The sequence below is a fragment of the Molothrus aeneus genome, chromosome 11 (assembly GCF_037042795.1).
Source record: "Molothrus aeneus isolate 106 chromosome 11, BPBGC_Maene_1.0, whole genome shotgun sequence".
In the NCBI taxonomy this organism is placed as follows: domain Eukaryota; kingdom Metazoa; phylum Chordata; class Aves; order Passeriformes; family Icteridae; genus Molothrus; species Molothrus aeneus.
The window spans coordinates 20,470,394-20,491,853 of NC_089656.1; the positions used below are offsets into that span (position 1 = coordinate 20,470,394).

General features: G+C 59.1%; 1 protein-coding gene across 1 annotated transcript; it reads left to right on the forward strand.

Annotated features, from left to right (window-relative positions):
- Positions 1-1,181: 1,181 nt before the first annotated feature.
- On the forward strand, positions 1,182-21,221 carry TANGO6 (transport and golgi organization 6 homolog). Its single transcript, XM_066557345.1, has 17 exons — positions 1,182-1,871; positions 2,072-2,188; positions 2,931-3,051; positions 3,729-3,853; positions 4,304-4,466; positions 4,979-5,061; positions 6,660-6,772; positions 8,037-8,213; positions 9,590-9,716; positions 10,410-10,589; positions 13,587-13,721; positions 14,991-15,440; positions 15,625-15,682; positions 17,087-17,239; positions 19,097-19,248; positions 20,176-20,289; positions 20,921-21,221. Exons 1-17 carry the CDS (start codon positions 1,182-1,184, stop codon positions 21,095-21,097), a joined length of 3,135 nt encoding a protein of 1,044 aa, XP_066413442.1. The 3' UTR covers positions 21,098-21,221.
- Positions 21,222-21,460: the final 239 nt, after the last annotated feature.

Here is a 21,460-nt window from a genome sequence, read left to right on the forward strand (position 1 = left end):
GACCAATTCAGTCCATTCCCTATCCTGAGGAACTGAGGTGCTCCCAGCTGTGGGGGGGGGGGGCAGGATCAGGTCCTTCTTCCCTTTTCCATGAGGGGAAAAAGGGTTTCACTGGCGCTCTCCAAAATACCTCATGCTGCCAGCCCCACACAGGCTCAGATCATAAACCTAGTGATGGAGAAGTGCAATGAGGCACTTGATCAACACTGACCAAAGAATGGGCCATCACTGACAATTGTATTTAATACTACTTTGTACAGGCAGATTTCTATTTTTCTGTACACCAGATTATGGATTGATTCCCTCCTCTGTTATGTCAGGTGTAATTAGCATGCAGTCATTGAAAGGTGCTTTCCAAAATCAAAGGGCTTTCCCAAAATACTGACCTTTGTGTTTAGCTGTCGTCACGGTTTGTATTTTTTATCATGGGAAAAGGGTCTAATGGAAGCTGGGAAACCAGCAGTGGCCAAGTGTTGATTGCATGGTTTTTATATAGAATTGAAATAATAAATTGTTTTAAGAAAACCAAACCACTTTTCTCTGTGTGAGGCTCTGCTGGTGCTTGAAGGCTTTACCTGCTGCACAGGTGTGGCCATGGCCCCCTCCACAGGGAGAGGAGAATCACAGAAGGGTTGGAGTTTGAAGAGACCTTATGGATCATTGAACTCCATCCGTCATGGACAGGGGCACCTTCGGCTATCCCAGGCTGCTCCAACCCGGCCTTGGGCACTGCCAGGGATCCAGGGGCAGCCACAGCTGCTCTGGGCAGAATCACGGAAGGGTTAGAGTTTGAAGAGACCGTATGGATCATCCAACTCCACCCGTCATGGACAAGGACACCTTCCCCTGTCCCAGGCTGCTCCAAGCCTCAGTGTCCAGCCCGGCCTTGGGCACTGCCAGGGATCCAGGGGCAGCCACAGCTGCTCCGGGCACCCTGTGCCAGGGCCTCACCACTCTCAAGTGAAAAGGATTCCTCCTCAGCGCACCCACTCTCTGCGGTGGCGGTGGCAGTGGCAGCCATTTCCCCGGTCCCAGTCCCGCCCCCCAAAGCCGCTCTCCGGTCCCGTCCTCCTCCCATCCCGACCTCCCCAAGATGGCGGCAGCCGGGCGGCCCCGCCCCTCGCGCCCTCCCCAAGATGGCGGGCGGCGGCGGCCCCCCCCCCTTCCCTGCCCTGCGCAGCATGGCGGCACTGACCGACAGCGCTCCCGACATGGCGGGCGGCGCGCAGCCGGGCCCGGAGCCGGCCTGTGTGCTGGAGGCGCTGGAGCTGCTGCTGGGGCCGCCCGGTGATGGCGACAGTGCTGCCGAGCCCGGCAAGGAGCCCGCCCTGTGCCTGGAGACGCTGCGCAGGAACGCGGCGGCGCTGGAGGAGCGGCTGTCCCGGGCAGCGGGCTGGGCCGCGCTGCGCCAGCTCCGGGCGGCCGTGCTGTGCCGGGCGCCCGCGCTGGCGGCCGGGGCGGCGAGCGCGGAGCCGGGTTGGGCGGCGGCCTGCGGGCTGCTGGCGCTGCTGCTGTGCCTCAAGGAGCGCCTGGCCGCGCTGGCCGCCACCCCCGCCGCCCCCGCCGCTGCCGGGGCGCCGCCGCCGCCCGGCGCCGACACGCTGAGCGTGGGGCAGGAGCGGGCGGTGCGGCGGGCGCTGCGGGCCGCCGTGGGGCTGGGGCTGCTGCCGCACCTGCCGCCGGGGCTCGGGCCGGGGCCGGCGCTGGGGCCGCCGCCCGGCAGCCGCGGGGCCCGGCTGTTCGCTGCCGTGGCCGCGTTGGTGGAGCTGGCCCGGCTGCCGGCGCTGGGCGCCCCTCTGCTCGCCCGGCATCTCCGGCTGCTCCTGTGCGGGCTCTGCGCGCTGGGACACGGCCCCGCCGCCCTCTGCCAGGTCCGTGCCACACTCGCAGCCCGTGTCCCGCTCCCCAGGGCAGGCGTGCGTGTCCCAGCCCGCTCCTCCGGCGGTTCATCCTGTGTCCTGCCCCATGTCAGAGAAAGAACGGGAGGCACGGAGCCCGCCGAGGGGCTGCGGGGCACCGGCACACCGCCCGGACCGAGCTGTTCTCAAAGCCCCGGTGTGTTTTGTTCCAGGGTGTTTCGGACGCGGAGCGAGCGCAGTGCCGGGAAGCCCTGGGGGACATCCTGGACCGTGTTTACCAACCGCTGGCCGTGCAGGAGCTGCTCGTCCTGCAGGGACAGCCCAAGCAGGTACCCGGAGCCATCCCCGACACCGGGCTGTCAGCGTCCCTACCCCCCGTGGTTCCCACACGCCGAGGATGCTGCTCTTCTGGGAACGCTCTTACACCTTCAAAGCCAGTCCCCGAGTGCCGGCGAGGCTGCTGGGTCTGTGGCATTCCAGCCCTGCTGTGCAGGAGCGGAGTGTGGGTGTGTCAGGGACTGTCATCGCCGCACGTGCCACCTTGGCTTGGCACCCACATCCACCGTGCCCGGCCAAGCATAGCTCCTGCTCCTCCAAACCTCACCCTTCCCACTCAGGGGATGACACAGGGCACCTGCTGCTCTCTGGGGCTGTTCCAAAGCATCCCGGGGAGGAGGAGATGGGGAATCTCTTAAGTGTTGTTTTAGGAAAGTCCCCGTGGGAAAATGCCCTTAATAGAATCATAGAGTCCCAGAATGGCTTGGCCTGGAAGGGAACTCAAAGTTCATTTCATTCTACTCTCTATCATGGGCGGGGACACTTTCCACCATCCCAGGTTGCTCCAAGCCCCGTCCAGCCTGGCCTCGGACACTTCCAGAGGTGGAATAGCATGCTAAGCACCTGAGGGCTGACTTCTCATTAATCCCTGATTTGCTTTGTGCTGCTGGATGAAGCAGCAATTCAAAGCTTGTGTGCTGTGCTCTCTGTCAGAGCCTGGGCTGTTGCCCAGGGGTGGGCTGGGCACAGGTGTGTGCAGGCAGGCTCCTCACCTGCTCCTTTGCTGCCTTGCAGAGGTGCCCGGGGGCTGCTCCGGGCTGGCTGCGGCGGCTCTGCGGGCACCTGCTCTCCGAGAGGCTGCTGAGGCCCAGCGGGGTGCAGGCCGTGGTTCGGGGTGTCTTGGAGGCCACAGACGGTGAGTGGGGGGCTGTGGGCCCCAGCATCACAGATTCAGAGGTGTCTTGAGACAGTTCACCCCAGAAGAGCAGAGCCACAAGAGCTGGGTGTAGGGGCTGGCTTGTGCCAGGCTGAGGTGACACACAGACGTTGCACTGAGCTCCGAAACTGCTCTAATTTGGGATACACATATGTTAGAGGGCCACACTGAAAGGCTCCAAGCCTGTTTGTGCCTCGATGGGGTCACACAGTATGTGTGTCCAGAGTGGGATCAGTCCTGGGGAGTGCCCTGTCCCAGTGTGGTGGGGGCCGTGCTGGACGCTGGGCTGTGGGAGCTGTAGGGACAGTGAGACCCATCCCATCCCCTGCTCTCCATGTCCTGCCAGGGAAGGAAGCTGTTGCTCTCCACAAGCTGAATCCCACGGTTTTTAGTGCCAAAATCTTGTCTGGCCAACTCCAACCATCCAAGCACAACCTCTCCCCACCTTTTGGCTCACGCACCTGGCTGTAGGAATTGCTTTCCACTATTAGGGGTCTTGCACAGCAATTTTGCCCTTTCTATCCTTAAGTTCAGCTGTCTCCTGAAAGAGCAATAAAAGCTCAAAATCAAAATCCAATTTTTTGGCTAGGGGTACCTGGCTTCAGCCAGAGCTGGCCATGGGTTGGGCTGACCCAGGATTTCTGCTGCTGTTGTAGGTGGTGCTGGTGATGAAGCAGCAGCTCTGGACTGGAGGAAATGTGATGCAGTTGGGAAGATCCTGGCTGCCTGCCCCCAGCAGTGCCTGTCCCTTGAGGACTACTACAGACAGGTGTGCCCCCAGGTAAGTCCCTCATCCCCTCTGCTGGAGAATGTGGAGCCAGCTCTCAGCTTGGAGGGTGCTGGGGCTCTTCCTTTTGCTTCAGTGTGGCCTGGCTCAAGCCAGCACAATGTGAACATGTTTTCCTGGCAGTAGGATGTTTCCACTCTTGAATTTTCTGTGTTTTATTGAAATGCTGGATGATGTTGTCTGATCACGAGGGACTTGTCACTGTGCTACACAGAGCTCTGTGTGTAGCTCTTGCTTTTAGCCTTTGGCTCTGGGAGTGGTGCAGGCTCCTGGTTTGACCCAGAGAGGTGTCCTGCATGTGTGGGACGGACACTGGCTCTTCCACACACAGAATGTCATGCCAGCTGCCAGCACAGCAGCACATGGGTGGCTCCTTGGCTGCTGCAAGGCGCCAGGCTGTCCCCTCTGAGGGGTTGCTGATCCTTGTTTCTTTTTCCTTGGCAGATTCTGGACTTGCTGCACGTCCAGGACAAAGTGGCAGCGCGGCAGTTCCAGCGTGTGGCCTCCACCACGGTGCTGAGCATGGCCAGGGAGCAGCCCCAGCTGGCAGAGAGGCACCTGCTGCAGCCCCTGCTGGCCCCGCTGCGCCGCTGCTCCGAGGCTGCAGGTACCCACCTGCACTGGGGAGGGCCCTGGTTCTGCTCCTCACTGGTTTTTGTCATTCCATCGGAGTTTTCTCAGGCCAGGCTGGGGAGTGTGGCAGCCCAGCTCTCTGTGCTGACCCTGTCAGTTTGTCTGGGTACCCCATATTTACTCCTGTTTGAGTGCAGTCGCTGCAGCGTGGGAGCTGAGCAGTTTGGCTCTGCCTGTGCTCCTTGGGAGCCTCTCCCAGTCTGACATCCTTGTTCTGGGCTTGCAGACAGAAGCTGCTGGTTCCCCACACAGGCCAGCAGCTCTCTGGGGAATCATCCATCATGGAGTTGTGGTCTGTGTTGATTTCCGTGTCTCCTTGGGGGTTTACAACACTGCAGCACAATTAGGATGGCTAATGAGGGCTGCTCTGTTCCCATGGGGAGGGAAGGGAGCTGTGGGAGTGCTTTGGGGTGCAGGGAATGCAGTTCTGCTGCTGGGGGCTCTGGGCTGTTTTGGGGGGCTCATGTGTGTGCCCTTTGCTTTCAGAGCTGGCACTGGAGGATTTGACAGCAGGGGCCATGCTGGTGCCAGAGGCAGAGCTGGGCAGCTGTGTGGAAGATGTGCTCAAGGTACCATGTCTGCTTTGGGTGAGAAAAAGCTGGTTTGAGACCTGGTGAGCAGTTCAGTGTGTGTTGGGCCCCACAAACCCCATCAGTGTCTCCTGCAGTCATGCTCAGTTGTCTGGTCTTCATCTGCAAGAGTACCCCAGCCTCCACATGGGCTGTGCCCGAGCCTCACCACCCTCACAGGGAAGGATTCCTTCCCAGTATCCCATTCAACCCGTCCTCTTAAGGTTGGAAGTTATTGCTCCTTGTCCTGTCACTCTATCCCCTGTGCAAAGTCCCTCTCCAGCCCTCTTGGAGCCCCCTTAGGCACTGTAAGGAGCTCTGAGCATTCCTTGGAGCACAGATCTTGGTTCTGGCATTGAGGGATTGGTGAGGTCCATCCTTGTGCTTCCTGTGAAGGATGAGGGCTTTTTGTGGAGGTGTCTCCTGTGCCACCTCCCCTCATAACTCATTTCCTGCCATTGCCCCCAGTAACCCCAGTGCCACACTGCAGGCTCCAGCAGCTTCCTGCTGCACGTTCCAACCCACAAGGACATCTCCACTCCAGGAATTCAAATTTCAGAAGCTGGTGACTTGCTTCCTGGCATGCCCCGAGGCAGGCTAAGCTCTTAAATGCTGGGATTGTTGTGTATTTTCCCAGTAATGATCTGTTGTAACTGGCTGGCAGGCAGAGACCGGTCTGGAGGGCTGCTCCCTCCCAGAGCAGTGCTGGGGGGGTTGGGGTGGGTCCCTCCTTAATGGCAGAGCACTGGGGGCCTGACAGCAGCCAGATTAGTGAGGGGACCCCAGATTTGGGGGGGGTTTCTTGCCTAACAAGTGTCATTTGATGCTTAGTGAGAAACCATCCTTGGGGCTTCATCGGGAGCCTTTGTGTACACAAGGGTCTGGGGAGGAGGAATGGCTCCGTGGGGATTAGCACATGAAAACAGGTCTGTGTGCAGCAGTGCAGCAGGGCAGGGCCCTTGGGGACCATTTCTTAGCCTCTTGGGAGGCTGCTGGGTGAGGTGGAGGGGAGGAGCAGGGCTCTGCAGTCACCCTGAGCCCCTAGAGCCCCCCCAAGAGCCTCTACAACCCCCCAAGAGTCTCTTCAACGCCCCCAAGAGCCTCTGCAACCCCTCCAGAGCCTCTACATCATCCTCAGAGCCCCTGCAATACCCCCTGAGCACCAACAACATTCCCAGAGCCTGAGCAGCCCAGTGCCTCAGCTCAGCACCCACCAGCCCAGCTGCCCTGCTGGTGACTGATCTCTGTGCTTGAGATTTACAGTCATTCAGTGAAGATTTGCTCATGCCAGGGGACCTGTTGCATCCCTGGGTAAGGCAGGATCTCACTCCTAAGCAACAAAAAAACTGCCTGCAACCTTCCTGTAGCTTGGAGCCCTGCTGTGGTTAAGCAAATTCTTGGAGAAAGATGGTGCTGAAGGCAGGTTTTAATAGGGAATGTGGCATAATCAGGGAAGGCAGCCTCCAGACTGAAGGAGGAGGCTGAGGGCCCTCCACCATCCTCCCTGGCAGCTGCCCTGTGCTCAGACGTGTTCCTGAGCTCCCTCTGCCCGTGCAGGTGTTTGACTCCCCTGGCTGTGCCCCTCTCTCCCTCTGTAGGTGTATGTGGTTGGGAATGACAGCTCGAGCCTGCTGCTGGGATCCCTGCAGCCAGTCCTGGGAGTGGTGTTTTCCCTCTATTCCTTCGCCAGGCAGAATGTGTCATACTTACGGTAAGGGAGGCTTTGTACTCTGTTCCTGCTGGGGTTTCATCTGCTGGGCTCACCCTCCTCCAGCAGCCACGCTCGGGGCACAGGCAGGAGCAGAGAGCCTCCTTCTCACCCCAGAGCACTCTGTTCCAAGCAGGCAGCAACCACAGGCAGGGCACACAGCCTCACTGGCAGCCCATTCTCACGTTAGTTTTTGTTTTCCCTGAAGCCAGGATGTTCTGTGTAGAGCTGAGCGTGCCCTCAGGAGCACAGGGTGGCTCTGCCTAGAGCAGGGATTGTGGTTGTCCATGGATGGAGGTAGTGATGCTGGAAACTGGATGGAGGGATCTACAAATAGCATAAAAACTGGGAAAACAGTTTAAGCACTGGCTCTTGGAAGTACAGGATCATTCTCCAATCTGGGATCACTCTCCTCTGGTACAGTCCTGGCAGCTGATCCCACACCATGCCCAGCTCCCCGTGACTGGTGTACAGTGGGAAGCACCACGTGTGCCAGCCATGTCAGGGACAGGGGTGACCAGGTGCTGGCTGTCCTCTCTCCTTGGTCCCCCCAGGCTTTTCCTGGAGTTAGCACCAGCCTGGTAAAAGCATTCCTGGTGGGGTTGCACAGTGCTCTGGTGACCCTGGCGTGTGGAGGCTTTCCCTAAAAGGTGTGTGTAGACACAGCCTGTGCTGTTTAATATTAAAGGCCTCGTTAATCACTTCAAAGAGCAGCGAGTGCCGTGACAAGCTGTGGGACACGCCAAGCTCACGCTGCTGCTGGGCCAGCAGTCATTGCTTCCTCTGCTAAGGAATTTGGCAGGGATGAGTGAACCCACAGCTGCCTGGAAGTGCTCAGTTTTCCAGACCCCTGGCACGGCCCAGTGCGCCTGCTCCACCTCATTAACCTGCTCTTTCCTTGGCAGGGCTCCCCGTGCCACCTCAGTGCTCCTATCTCCTTCCTCCTCTCCCTTGGCACTGCCACCAGCCCTTGTCACCTCGGCATGAGGCGCAGGCAGGGCATGCCAAGGGTGTTCACAGTGCTTCCTTGCCAGCCTGAAGTGTGGAGGAACCCAAATCCTTCCATCTGGGAGCGCCAGAAGGGCAGGATGTGCTGCTGATTCCCTTAGAAACAGGCACAAATGCCTTCAGCTGCCAGAGCCAGGAGCTGGAGCATCCCAGGGAGGGCTGCTCCAGAGCACTCCAGTCATGTCCCTCATCCCAAGCCTGTGCAGGGACGGTGCAGTGGGCAGAGCAGTGTCACCACTGGCTCCTTTCCCCTTGGCAGCTCCCCGTGCCAGGACATCCTGCTGTGGTTCCTGGAGAAGGCAGAGCGGGAGCAGGCCCTGGCTGTGCTGGAGGGCCTGGCTGGGCTCAGCAGCCACGTGCCCACCCTGCACCCGCAGTGCCAGCTCCGAGTGGGCAGCGAGGGCGGTGCTGCCGTCGTCGTGCAGGAAACCATCAGGTGAGTGCTGTGGGACAGTCCCCGAGTCACTGGGCACCCAGGGCTTTCCTGGCAGAGAGCCTGGGCAAAGCAGGGGCTGCCAGAGCCATCCCACAGGGTCTCATCCCTTCAGGCTCAGGCAGGTGACACTTCCACAGAGCCAACACAGCCCCCAGGTTTCCTGGACATGGTGCAGAGCTCTGACTTGCAGCCACACAAAGCATCGCGCTCCACCTGAGCATTGGTGTGCACTCCTGCCTGCTGTGCAGTGTCTGGGAAGGGGATGTGCCTTTCCAATCTCAATACCCCCCAGATTCACCTTCCAGCCTCCAGCCCAAGCCTGTGTGGTGACACAGTGAACAGAGTCCTTCGGGCACAGGTGGCACAGTCACAGCACAGACTGTGGCAGTGCCAGCATCACAGAGCAGCCACGGAGCTCCTCTGGTGTGGGCAGATGGCCTCTGAGGGGAGGCAGAGCTGCCCATGCTGGGAGTTAACTGCAGCCTTTAGTCTCCAGCCACGCAGGCTGGGATGTCCAGCAGCAGGAGGCTGGGTTTGAGCAGAGGGGCTGTGAGCTGGCCGGGCAGCACTGTGGGCAGGCAGAGGCACAGCTGTGCCCGGGGGTGTGCTGGGAGATGGGGGCACATGCAGCAAAGTCCCCACAAATACATTTGGTTTGGGGTTTTTTTTCAGGCTTTTCCTGATCTGAGTTAGAATTACAGACTGGTTTGGGTTGGAAAAGACCTTAAAGCTCATCTTGTTCTGCCCCATGGCAGGGACACCTTCCACTGTCTCAGGTTGTTCCAAGTCCCATCCAGCCTGGCCTGGGGCACTTCCAAGGATGGGGCAGCCACAGCTGCTCTGGGCAGCCTGTTCCAGGGCCTGCCCACCCTCACAGGGAGGGATTCTTCCCCATTATCCCATCTAACCCACCTTTGGTCAGTGGGAAGCCATTCCCCCTTGTCCTGTCACTCCACACCCTTGCTCAAAGTCCCTCTCCAGCCTTTTTATAAACTTTAGGTACTGCAGGGCCAGAATTAGAAGCAGCTCTGCCTTGCTTAAACTGGGACTACTTTAAACTTGTTCTATACTGGCTCTGCCCATGCCCCTGTTGCCACAGCTCTCCCTAACTTACCCAGCACTAATCATGGTGTTTATGGGCTGGATGAAATGTATGCTTTGGGCTCATGGTTTGTGTTAATGAGTGCAGGTTAGTTAATAAGCAGAGCCCAAATGACCTGGGCAATGTTTGGCTCAGCTGCCTCCAGGCTCTGCTGGGAAGTGCTGGGAAGGAAGGCTTCCAGGGAAATGCAGCCTGGGATTTCACCATGCCCTGGAGTCTGGGTGTCAGGGGGCTCTGGGTGTGTTTGTGCCGGTGATACAGTGACCTGTTCCAGCGATGAAGATGAGGCCCTGTACCAGAAGATCTCCTTGGAGCAGTGCCATGTGGAGAGCTTGGTGGAGCTCCTGTCCCACTGCCAGAAGAGTGGTCTGGCAGGAGACTTCTTCATCCACTGCCTGAAGGTGAGGGCAGCCAGCCCCTGGCTGGGGCATACCTGTGGGAAGGGGTTCTCTGGACAAGCAGAAGGCAAAAGGAGGATCATCCCCTGTGTGTCCTGGGGCATGGCATGTGCTGGAGCAGCCCTGTGTGCTGGGTGGGAAGCCAAGGAGTGGGAGCAGCCCTATCCCTGAAGGGGTTAACCCTCATCCTTCCCCTGGGCTGTTTTAACTACAGGAGCATGTCTGAAGTGTGTTGGAGGCTGGGAATAATCCCTGTTGCTTCCTTGGCTCCAGAAGAGGGGCCCCATACCTGCTTCCTTTGATCTCACTTGGAGCCCCCCACCGTTCCCTGCAGGGTTGGACTGGGATTCTGTGCCCCAGCCCATAGTGCCAGGAGGGGATAGGGATGGGACACTCAGGAGCTGTGGACAGCTCTCAGAAACCTTCATCCAGCAGCTGGAGGGTGGTGGTGGTGGTGAGAGGAGTCACCTGGCATTGCTGGCCCGATGTTTAACCCTTCCCTTCCCTTCCCTTCCCTTCCCTTCCCTTCCCTTCCCTTCCCTTCCCTTCCCTTCCCTTCCCTTCCCTTCCCTTCCCTTCCCTTCCCTTCCCTTCCCTTCCCTTCCCTTCCCTTCCCTTCCCTTCCCTTCCCTTCCCTTCCCTTCCCTTCCCTTCCCTTCCCTTCCCTTCCCTTCCCTTCCCTTCCCTTCCCGGCAGGAGCTGACTCAGGTGGCTGCGGAGGATGAGGAGGCTCCAAACCCAGCTGTGGAGCCTGGGGGGAGTTTGCTGGAGCTGGAGCAGGACCAGGCCAGGCAGGGGAGGAAGCTGCTGGTCCTGCAGCTGGTGGCCGCACTGTGCCAGGGTGTCTCGGACACCGTGTTCACTGACATTGTGCAGGTTGGTGGTGCAAAGCCTGGGGGCATCAAATGAACACTGCCAGGAGCAAAGGCTGAACACTGAACACTGCCAGGAGCAAAGGCTGAAGGAGCTGGGATTGCTCAGCCTGGAGAAGAGAAGGGTCCAGAGTGACCTTCAGAGAAACTTCCAGTCCTTAAAGGAGCTCCCAGAGAGCTGGAGAGGGACTTTATACAAGGAGGTGACAGGACAAAGTGGAATGGCTTCCCCCTAACAGAGGCCAGTGTTAGAAGGGGTACAGTGAAGAAATTCCTCCCTGTGAGGGTGGAGAGGCCCTGGCACAGGTTGCCCAGAGAAGCTGTGGCTGTGCCATCCCTGGAAGTACCCAAGGCCAGGTTGGATGGGAGCAACCTGGTTGGCATAACTGTGCTCCTGTATTCATGAGTGAGCAGTGCCAAATTTATGAAATATTGTCATTTCAAAGGCCACTGGTGCCCCTTGGTCCCGAAAAGGATATTTACAATCTTTCCCCCTGAGCGTGCCCTGGATGGGGTTGGTGGGGAAGGCAGCTGGACACTGAGGGCAGCCTGGCACTCCCCTCTGGATCCCCTGCAGATCCCTGCAGATCCTGTGGCTTTTAGCTTCCTCATGCTGTGTTTTATTGCTGTTTTCCCAGTGCCCTGGCCATGCCAGCTCCCCGTGCTGCCGTGGGCAGGGCTCAGGCAGGTTTCCTCACGTTTCCTTTGGGACAAAGGAGCCTTTGTGTGCTCGGCAGCAGAGGGGACACAGCCAGCCCAGCTTTGTCCCCACCTGCCTCCATCACACCCACCCGCAGGGCCCAGAGACACTGGGAAATGGGGAAGGGCTTTGCCAGGGTCCAGCCAGGAGTCTGGGATGAAAACCCACCACCAAAGAAATGCAGACAAAAAATCCATTATCCTCCTGCCTGGGGTTGTGTTTCAGCGAGGCCCCGGGCTGGGACAGGGACAGGCTTTGAGCAGGTTCTGCACTCTGGGGTTCCCTGGGGTGTTTGGGGGGCCCTAATGGGGTAGGAGCAAGTGGGGTCCATCCTTCCAAAGCTGGAGCCCAGGAGCAGCAGCTGCTGTGCCCCCCCAGCTGCACATTTATTTTATTTACGTGTTCTCCTCCATAACCAAGGTCAACTTGACTTGATTTCCTCACTGCACCAAGGATTCTCTCCTCCTGCCTGAGACACAACTGTGCCCCAGTGTTTTATTTTTCCTTTTTTTTGTCCCTCCCACTTTAAAATGTTTTTTTTTCTAGATTATTTTTTAAGTTTTCATTTTTCTCAGTTGCAATCTACTGTTATTTATTCAGAATTTTCCTTTTTTTAAAAATATTAAATATAACTTCAACCCCCTCCAGCTCGTGTATCACCGTGTTGTGAGAGCAAATATTCCAATTTTTTTTTTTTTTTTACTTATTTGCTGTTTGATAGAATTTCTTCTCTGGAATAATTATCCCAGCAGGTACCTAAGCCTTTTATGCAGCCTTTAGCAAGCCTTTTCCCACAGCCTCCCTCCTTGCTTAAGGGATGTGCTTAAGGAATCTGGCAGCTGAGGAGGAAATCCTGCCTGCACCCAGTGCCCTGGGGGTGGAAGTTTGGAATTTGGTGCAAGAGGACCTTGTTGCCCTCATACTTTGTTTTCTGAAAGAGGAACACAATAGTTCCTCCTCTGTTGCAACACACCTGTTAGGTAGGAGTGACCCTGATCCAAACCCTTCCCAGGTTTGTCTGGGAGAAGATAAGGCATGGAGAACATCAACTCCCTCATTTCAGGATCTGTTAGGAAGGCAGGAAACCTGTGGGATCAGAGGTGTTGGTGCCAAGTGTGGAGAAGGCCAATGCCAACCAGGCAGGATCGTTACATGTGGAATAAAAATATTGTGGGAAAAATCCCAAAGTAAGTGAGAACACAGGAAATGGCTCTGGCTGGAGTGTCAGCTGTGCAGGATGAGGGGGAGGCTGGTGTGGAGGATTGTAGACAGGGGCTGGAGCTCCTTGGCTCTGGGATTTCCAAGCCTTTACCTAGGGCAATTCCATACAGACTCACCTTGAGCTCCCCTTTGGGACTATCCCAGCTTCCATCCCATGGTGGAGCCAGGCAGGAGGCAGGGATGGAGCTGGGATCCCTCTGTTCCTCCAGCCCCAGGGGGACTTCTGCTGCTGAGAGACCCCACCAGTTTGAGCATCACCTTGTCCCAATTGTGGTCATGACTTGGCTGAGCCCACACTGGGATTGGGGCGGCAGCAACAGGAGGAAAATGGGAAGGGTTTCACAGAATTACAGAATCACAGAATATTCTGAATTAGAAGGGATCCACAGGGATCATTGAGTCCAACTCCTGGCCCTGCACAGACACCCCAATAATGCAACCCTGTGCATCCCTGAGAGCAGGGTCTGAACACTCCTTGAATTTGTGTGGGGTTGTGCTGGGGAGCTGTGTGGGATGGGGGGGACTTGTTTGTGTGGGGTTGTGCTCAGAGCTGTGTGGGATGGGGGACTCGTTTGTGTGGGGTTGTGCTCTGTGTGGGTTGGGGGACTCGTTTGTGTGGGGTTGTGCTGGGGAGCTGTGTGGGATGGGGGACTCGTTTGTGTGGGGTTGTGCTCAGAGCTGTGTGGGATGGGGTATTCGTTTGTGTGGAACTGTGCTCAGAGCTGTGTGGGATGGGGGGGACTCGTTTGTGTGGGGTTGTGCTCAGAGCTGTGTGGGATGGGGTATTCGTTTGTGTGGGGTTGTGCTCAGAGCTGTGTGGGATGGGGGGACTCGTTTGTGTGGGGTTGTGCTCAGAGCTGTGTGGGATGGGGGACTGGTTTGTGTGGGGTTGTGCTCAGAGCTGTGTGGGATGGGGGGGACTCGTTTGTGTGGGGTTGTGCTCAGAGCTGTGTGGGATGGGGGACTGGTTTGTGTGGGGTTGTGCTCAGAGCTGTGCGTGACAGGGACACTCGGCTGGGCTCAGAGGCAGCAGGAGCTGCAGGGGGCAGTCCCTGCTGCTGATGGCCGTTCCCTTGGCAGGTGCAGCAGTTCCTGGCAGCCGTGCTGCAGCGGGCCTGTGCCCACCCTGCGCGGGGCCCGGGCGCGGCGGCCGAGGCGCAGACCCTCGCCATGGCCATGGGGCTCGTGGCTGCTGTGCTCGGCGGGGCCGTCCAGGTGAGGGAGAGGACCGGGGGGTGTGGGGTGGGGGCTGGCACTGCCGTGGACAGCTGAGGGTGCAGTGGCACGGAGTCACTGGGCTGGCTCGGAGTCACAGCCTGTAAATGCATCTAGAGACATAGATATATAATTATTTTCCTTGGGGCAGTGCCAGGGTGCTGACCAAGGATTCAATCAGAGCAGGGTACCCCCAAAGAGCCCAATTAACTAATTTATTATCTCTCCTAAAAAGGCACTGTCAGAACAGTGCAGTCACATACAGCATCTTTAAATACCAGCACTGCACCCTCTGCATCCCCACACGGTCACAGACTCTGGCTGCAGAGCATTGTGAACTTCCCATGTGGGCTGTACCCTTGAAAATCCCCTTATACTTTTATATTTACATTTTATACATATTTATATTGTTATTTATATCTCTCAGTTACCTTGTAATACCTGTATATATATATGAGCTCTGTGTCACTCAGTGGAGCTGCCATGGGGAACAATGGCACGTCCATTAACGTGCTGCCATCACTGAGCTGCTGGGGTTGTTTCATCCCTGGATTTGCCCTACGGAAGAGCCAGCTGTTAACAGAAAAAGATTATTTATTGTCTCTTATTGCTAAATTTCTAATACTGGGAAAAGAACTGTAGTTGAAGAGAAGTTAAAGCCAGAGTCTTGTGGCTGCAGTGGGCCCCTCCCAGGAGAGTTCCTGCTCCCACTTTTGTGTTAATGGGAGTGACATAATTTGGAAAATGGAATGTGAAAGGTTTTGGAAGGAGCTGCAGAACTGTTTGGGTTTCAGCAGGCGAGGAGTTTTATGCAATCATCCAAAATCTCTGCTAAAGCACCCTTTTTCAGGCCTCACATCCCAGATTTTAGCAGTTAAATCCAGGTTAGGGCAAGAGCTTCTCCAGCTCAGGACAGGTCATGGCTGCTGTGCTGGGAGCATCCTTCCAGGCAGGACCGATGGCAAGTCTGGCACTGAATTTGTGTGGAATTGTGCTGGAGAGCTGGTGGGAGGGATGTCCCTGGTTTGGTCCCCATACCCAGACCCTGCTGTTCTTCAGGTTCATGTGCTTCCCACCTTCTCCCATGGCTGCTGCCAGGGCTGGGATTGGCGCTGGGTTGAGAGGAGCTCACGGTGCCCAGAGCCCAGCTCCTGACCTGGGGCTGGGGCTCTGGGGCTCCTCACCCCCATGCCCACCCTCCGGGGAGCATGCCAGGCTGTGGCCCCTCGTTCCATTGCTAACAGCCAGCGCTGCTCCTCTCCCTGCCAGCTGAAATCCAGCGATTTTGCGGTGCTGAAGCGCCTGGTGCCGCTGCTGGAGGAGCTGTCCCGCACCTACCCCGAGCCCCTCACCCAGGAGCTGGCCTCGGACCTGCGCATCGCCATCCTCACCCACGGCGCCTGCTCGCCCAGCACGCTGGGCACCGCTGCCCAGGGCCTGCTGGGCCGGGAGCCTGGCACGGCAGCACGGAGCCCTGCCGGCAGCGCCCCTAGCCCCTCAGCTCATGGGGACAGCAGCACGGGGCAGAGCAGGGGCCGTGGGCCCGGGGCCTCTCCAGCCCCACGAGCCGACAGCCCGGCCCCGGGGGGGCTGCAGGAGCTGCTGGTGTCAGCCTGCGACCCCCAGCCCCCCGGCCGGGCAGCTGCCCTGCGCCGCCTCGCCAGCCTGGTCACCCAGAGGGATCCAGAGGCCATTCGGCTTCAGGAGAAGCTGCTGCAGGTACCAGGCTCCTGCTGTGGCCCCTGTCCCTTGCCTTGGTGCCTGTCCCCTGCTGTGTGCCCCACCAGAGGCAGAGCTGGTGCTGAACAGGCCATCAGGCTGGAGATGGTCACCATTATTGGAGCCCTCTGGCCTTGCTGGCCCAGCCCAGGGTCACTGCTGATGGCACTTCCCTTCCTTCCAGGTGTTCCTGGAGAATGTGCAGCATGAGGATGCCTTTGTCTACCTCTCAGCCATCCAAGGTGAGCAGTGCCTGTCCGGGCGAGTGCCAGCCCTTTGTCAGGGAAGGTTTGTGCTGTGCCCTGGGAGTGGAGAGCAGCAGAGCCATGGCCAGGCTGAGGGCTCGGCATCTCCTGCCCTCCCAGATTGTGGCTTTGTGCTGTTCCATCAAGCCTGGGGCCACATGTGGGCTCCATGCCGAGTTCCTGAAGCTGGAGACGTCATCTCCCAGTCATTGTTACTCCCTGGAGCTGGTCACCATCCCTGTGCCAGGTCTGTGCCACAGGCTGGGGCTGCAGTTCCAGTACAGCGTGGGCACAGCCCCAGCACCCACAGAGGGGTCTGTTCGGCTGAGGCTGGCAGAGGACCAGGAGGTGGGGGACCCACTGGTGCTCCCTGAGGGCTCTGCCAAGGTGGCAGCTGCTGAGTACTCACAGCCCTTCCTAGGAAACCCTCAGGTCAGTGCTTGCCCCAGCATGCTCGGCACAGCCCCACAGCACTGGCTGTCCGTGGGATTGCAGGCAGGTGTTTCTGCAGCAGTGACTGTGTATCCTGGGTGACAGTGGATGGTCACAGTGCCCTGGGTTCCGTGGAAGGGATATGTGCCATTCCCCTGGCCCACGGCCATGCTGGCACCGCTGCCGTTGGGTTGGTAACCTTTGGCAGCAGCTGGGAAGGAGTTCATGCCGTGCTTCCCAGTGCCTGTACGGTCTTGAGAGGGCCGGGCCTGTCCTTGCCCGGGGCTGGAGCACAAAGGCTGTAACGTGCAGTGATTAACGCTGCTGCAGCTGCCGTGATTAACCCTGGTGCGGTTCCTGCAGCACTGACTCACTGGCACCTGTGCCCTGCTGAGCCGTGCCGTGCCAAGCACAGGCCTGGGGGCCGTGCCAGATGGGTCCCCATATCCCACTTGCTCCCTGTCACAGCAGCAGGGCTGGGGCTGAGCCAGGGGTTGTGGCACCGCTGGGTTTCATGGAGCCAGACTCCTGTGGCGTAGTCCTGATGTGCTGGACATCACACCCGGAATCCTGGGGTCAGTTTTGGGCCCCTCATAACAGGACAGTCATTGAGGGGCTGGAGTGTGTTCAGGGGAGGGCACTGGAGCTGGAGAAGGGTCTGATCCCTGCATCTGGGATCTGGTCTCTCGTCAGCCCCAGGGAGATGCAGTGGGCATGCAGCACGCACTGGCTCCTGCTCCCAGTCCTGGCCAGGTAAATGCAGCAGGGACAGAGACACGCTGGCACCGTGTGCTGATGGCCAAGATCTGGGAGCAGTGACCAGACCCTGTGCCCAAGCATTGGCTGCAGTGCTCAGCTGGCCCCAGTGCAGCAAGTCCTCACTGGCTCAAAGGGCATACCCAGCAGCAGTGAATGGACACCTGCTGCCAGCTGCTAAATTACTGATTTTCCAGCTTTTCTCCCCTGCAGGCGTTGCCCTGCTCTCCAGTGAGTATCCAGAGCGGATTCTGCCTGTCCTGCTGGCACAGTACGAGCGCCCAGCACAGGGCAAAGAGGACACCATGGCTGCTGTCACCAGGATGAAGCTGGGCGAGGTGCTGATGCGTGTCACCCGGGCACTGGGTGAGTCCCTGGCCATGGGCATGGCACTGCCCGCTGCCAGCAGCCAGAGCACTGCTCAGCCTCACCATTACCGGGGGGAAAGCCACAGGGGACTTTTGTTGTCAGAAGGTGAGCAGGGTCTGAAAGCCCAAGAGAAGCTGGCAGGGGTTTGGCAGCAGCAGGAGCAGGATGAGGGGTCCTGCCAGCAGCCCACCATCCCCTCGGTCGGCAGCACCGGGCTTGGAGACTGCTGGGAAGCGCCCAGACACGCCGGGCTCAGAGGTAGAAGCTGGATGATGCCTTTCTGGCATCTGCTGTTGGGACACGTCCTAAAATGTCTTGTCTGACTCTGTGGAGGAGGCCTGGCCAGCGGGAGCACACAGCTGGAGCTGTACATGGCCGGGGAGGTGGCAGCCAGTGTCCGCGGTGCTGGGGCAGCCAGGCAGAGCTCCCTGGTCACTGGGTGGGCACTCTGTGCCTCGGCTGGGCATGCCCCTGCAGGGCCAGGACCCCCTGAGTCCTGGGACTGTGACTCTCCTGTGGCCTGTGCCACATTCCCTGGCACCAGTGGCATCCCTGGGCTGTGCCAGCTGTGGCATCAGTGCCAGACTGTGCCACCGTCCATCCTCACTGCTGGGATGGGTTCAGGGCAGCAGAGCCCCTCAGTCCCAGACCTCCCCAGGCAGTGTCCAAGTGTCTGGCTGGGTGCAGGTTGTCCCTGTAAGCTGCCCCGGGGATGGTGGCACGTCCTGCCCTGGCTCTCCCCGCGGTGCCGCGGGAGCTGCTCCGGCGCGTCCCGGCTCGCCAGCATATTTATAGAACAAATTGCACCAGGTTGTTCCTGTTGCAAAGCTTCAGCATCTGAGAGCAAGGGTTTATCCAGCACTTCAGGATCACCCCTCAGCTCTCTGTGGCTCTGAGCTCTCCTACTATGCCAAGAGACCATCATGCCTCGCTCCTGCCCTGTGCCCAGCCCTGTTTTCTGTCCCACTGGAGTGGCTTTCCCTATCTGGGAGGGGAAAGGAAGTGTTGCATGCCCCTTCTGTCGCCATCTGGCACAGAGGCTGGTGCACTGCTGGCTGTGGAGGGGATCCCACTCAGAGCACCTTGCACTGCTCATACTGCTGTAATTCTGAGCCCTGGGATGCAGGCACAGAGCATGAGACATTCCCAGCAAGTCCTTGGCATTACGGGGCTGCCCTGTGCTCCCCCACCCTGTGCCAGTCCCCAGCCTGAGCCCCCACGTGCAGGGTGATAGGGGCCCTCACTGCCCCAAGGATCATTCCTGTCCCCACACCCTGGGACGTCCCAAGGCATCCACCCCAGTGCCTCCATCTGCTGCAGGACACCATTGTCTGAGGAGTTTCCAGAGCTTGAGAGAGCTGGAAAAACATAGGATTTACAGGCCAGCTGGCCTTCTGGAGCTTTCTTTTCAGCCCTCAAGGCCCTGCCTGGTAGGAGGTGTGTCCACACCGTGGGGCACACAGCTGCTGTGGGATGACCACGCTCCTGGGATGGTTGTGGATGCTGAGCACGGGCCTGAGCTCTCATTAGCAGCTCACACATCCACAGCACCTCTGTGTGCTAATTGGGGCAGGGGATTGGGTCTGGATGATGCCAGAATTTGAGATTCACACTTGGTGTGTTTGCAGGACCATGAGTGACCCCATGGGAGGACTGGAATGTGCCAAAGAGCCCCAGGTTCTGTGACACGGGGTGTGTGCTGAGGGGCACAAGCCACACTCCAGATGTTGCATCCAGCTGTTCAGTGGTGCTGCAAGGCAGATGCCCCACCCATCTGTTCCCAACGGAGCCAGGGCTTTGGCAGGCAGGGGGGGCCTTTCCCTGCTGGTGACACGGGCTCTGCTCTCCTGGCAGGGGACATGGTGTTCCGGCACCGGGAGCCGCTGATCCGCGCCTTCCTGCGGGGTGCCCGCGATCCCGACGCAGCCCTGCGGGCCAGCAGCCTCTCCAACCTGGGCGAGCTCTGCCAGCACCTGGGCTTCCAGCTGGGATCCATCATCCAGGAGGTACCGGCCCCATCCTGACCCTCACCCTGCCTGCGGAGCATTCTCCTTAACGAGCACATTTGTTAGCACATAGTTGGGCTGCTGAGGATGTGGAAATGGGACATTTCCATATGGAAACGGGACATTTCCATTAAGGACGTGAGTGATAATTGCTGATATTGTGGAGTATAAAAGTCATGGGGCCTGAAGCAAACACTAGGGAGGTTCTAGCCTTCTAGCCCTGATTTTTAGGTGCCTGCTCCACCCGTGGCAGCCATTGCCAGAGGAGACCTGGGGGCACAAGTGGTGCCTGCCAGACACACCTCCCGCTTAATGACACCTTGTTGCTCTCCCGTTATCTTAATTATCATTATCGGTATCATCAGTATCGGGAGCTGGCCCTCACCCGCCCTGGCTGCGGGCTGTGGCTGAGATTTGGCTTCGGGAGCTGCTGGGAGATCCCAGTGGGGTGAGCCCGACACCCAGGGGCCCAGCAGCCCTGGAGGCGATGGGTCTGTGCCCCACGGGAGCCAGGGCTTCACACCCCCGCCCCCTCCGGTGCTCCTGGAGTGAGACACTGTGGATTTGGCAGCGGGGCTGCTCCGTTCCTGCTCGGCACCGGTGGATCCCGGCAGTTGATGTGATGCCAGAGAGCCACACGCTGCTATTTTGGGAAGGTGCGAGCTCTGCTAATTCTCCCGGCTGTCACTGCCGGGATTTAATTAGATTCCTTTGGCTCTGCCTGATTTTTATACAGACTCTTATCCATCTTCCTGAGGCATCCATGTGCCGCCTGGCCCTGGGGGGAGCTGCTGGGAGCCTGCACCCAACAGGGCACGAGGGTCCCATCCTCGTTCTTGGGCCATTGCCAGCGCGTCAGTGGCTGCTCCGATGGGATCCCCTGCATCTCTCAGCCCCTGGTGATGCCCCCCTGCCCTGTCCCCACAGGTCACCTGCTGTGTGACAGCCATAGCCCGGACAGACCCCGAGGCTGAAGTGCGAAGAGCTGCTGTGCACGTGGTGGTGCTGCTGCTACGGGGGCTGAGTGAGAAGGTCACTGAGGTGGGTCAGCCCCTGCCTGTCCCTGGGGCAGGGACAGCCCCCAAGGGGCTCCTGGGCACACCTTGGGGAGGGCCTGTGCTCTGTAGGGGCTGCAGGGCTCATTCCCAAGCGGCTTCCAGGGAAAGTCCCAAGGGACTGAGATGCCCAGTTTGGGCATCCCCCACTAAAGGGTTCCCTCAACAGATCCTGGGGAAGGGGGGCTTTGTGGGGGTGTCCCTCTGAGCTGCTGGGCTGTGCCATGGACAGTGCCACGCCATGCTGGGGCAGTGCCGGCTCTTGGGAGTGTGGGAGTTGTTCATCACTGATTTGACTTGGAAATGCCCGGATTTTCCACCACTGTGGCCTCCCTCCGCAGTTCCCAGTAACAAGCGTGTTGGGACTCAGCTCCCGTGGGGGAAACAGCCAGTTCCCCAGGGGAATCCCCACAGCCGGGATCCCGACATGCCCCCGTGGCCCTGGGCTGAAGGATCACCACAGTGTGCTGCTGCCGTGTGGGGAAACTGAGTCACGGGGGGCCGGGGCTGCGCTGGCGGTGGCCGCGGTCGGTGCCCCGGGGGAAGGGGCAGTCCCAGCCTGCCGGGACTCGCCGAGGGGCGGTGCTGAGGCCGACCCTGCCCCGTGCCGTGCCCAGGTGCTGCGGGACGTGCTGCGGGACCTGTACCGCCTGCTGAAGCACGTGGCCACGGCGGAGCGTGACGCCGCCACGGTGCTGCACGCACAGCTGGCACTGGAGGAGCTGGACAGCGCCATGAGGAGGGTCCTGTTCCCCCCACAGACCCTGGAGAAGAAGATTGTGGTGCTGCCGTAGTGGGGCTGAGCCCCTGGCAATGAACTGCTCCTCTCTGGGGTCTGCAGGATGCCGCTGGCGGTGTCGGGTGGGAGGGGAACCTCGCTGGGACGAGGTGTGGGATTAAACTGAGACGTGCTAATAATCCCTGTGTCCTTGGCGTCTGTGGGGCCGTGCAAAGCTCGTGGGTGCCATCGTGGTCATGTCCCAGACCCTCTAACACCCCCAGGGTGAGCCCTGAGTTGGGCAAGCAGCCTGAGCCAGTGCTTCAGGCTCCCTTTGGCTAGGCAGCACCAAATGTGTGGCTGTCCCCGAGGGGAGTCCAGAGGGAGGGGGGCTCTGCTGTCTGCACCCCCAGAGTGGAGTTCTGTGGCCCTCCCTGGC

Coding starts and splice junctions, on each gene's coding strand:
- TANGO6 (XM_066557345.1), top strand. CDS start 1,182: ATGGCGGCACTGACCGACAGCGCTCCCGACATGGCGGGCGGCGCGCAG. Junction 4,467..4,978: donor CCGCTGCTCCGAGGCTGCAG/GTACCCACCTGC, acceptor CTTTGCTTTCAG/AGCTGGCACTGGAGGATTTG. Junction 15,441..15,624: donor TTCAGGAGAAGCTGCTGCAG/GTACCAGGCTCC, acceptor CCTTCCTTCCAG/GTGTTCCTGGAGAATGTGCA.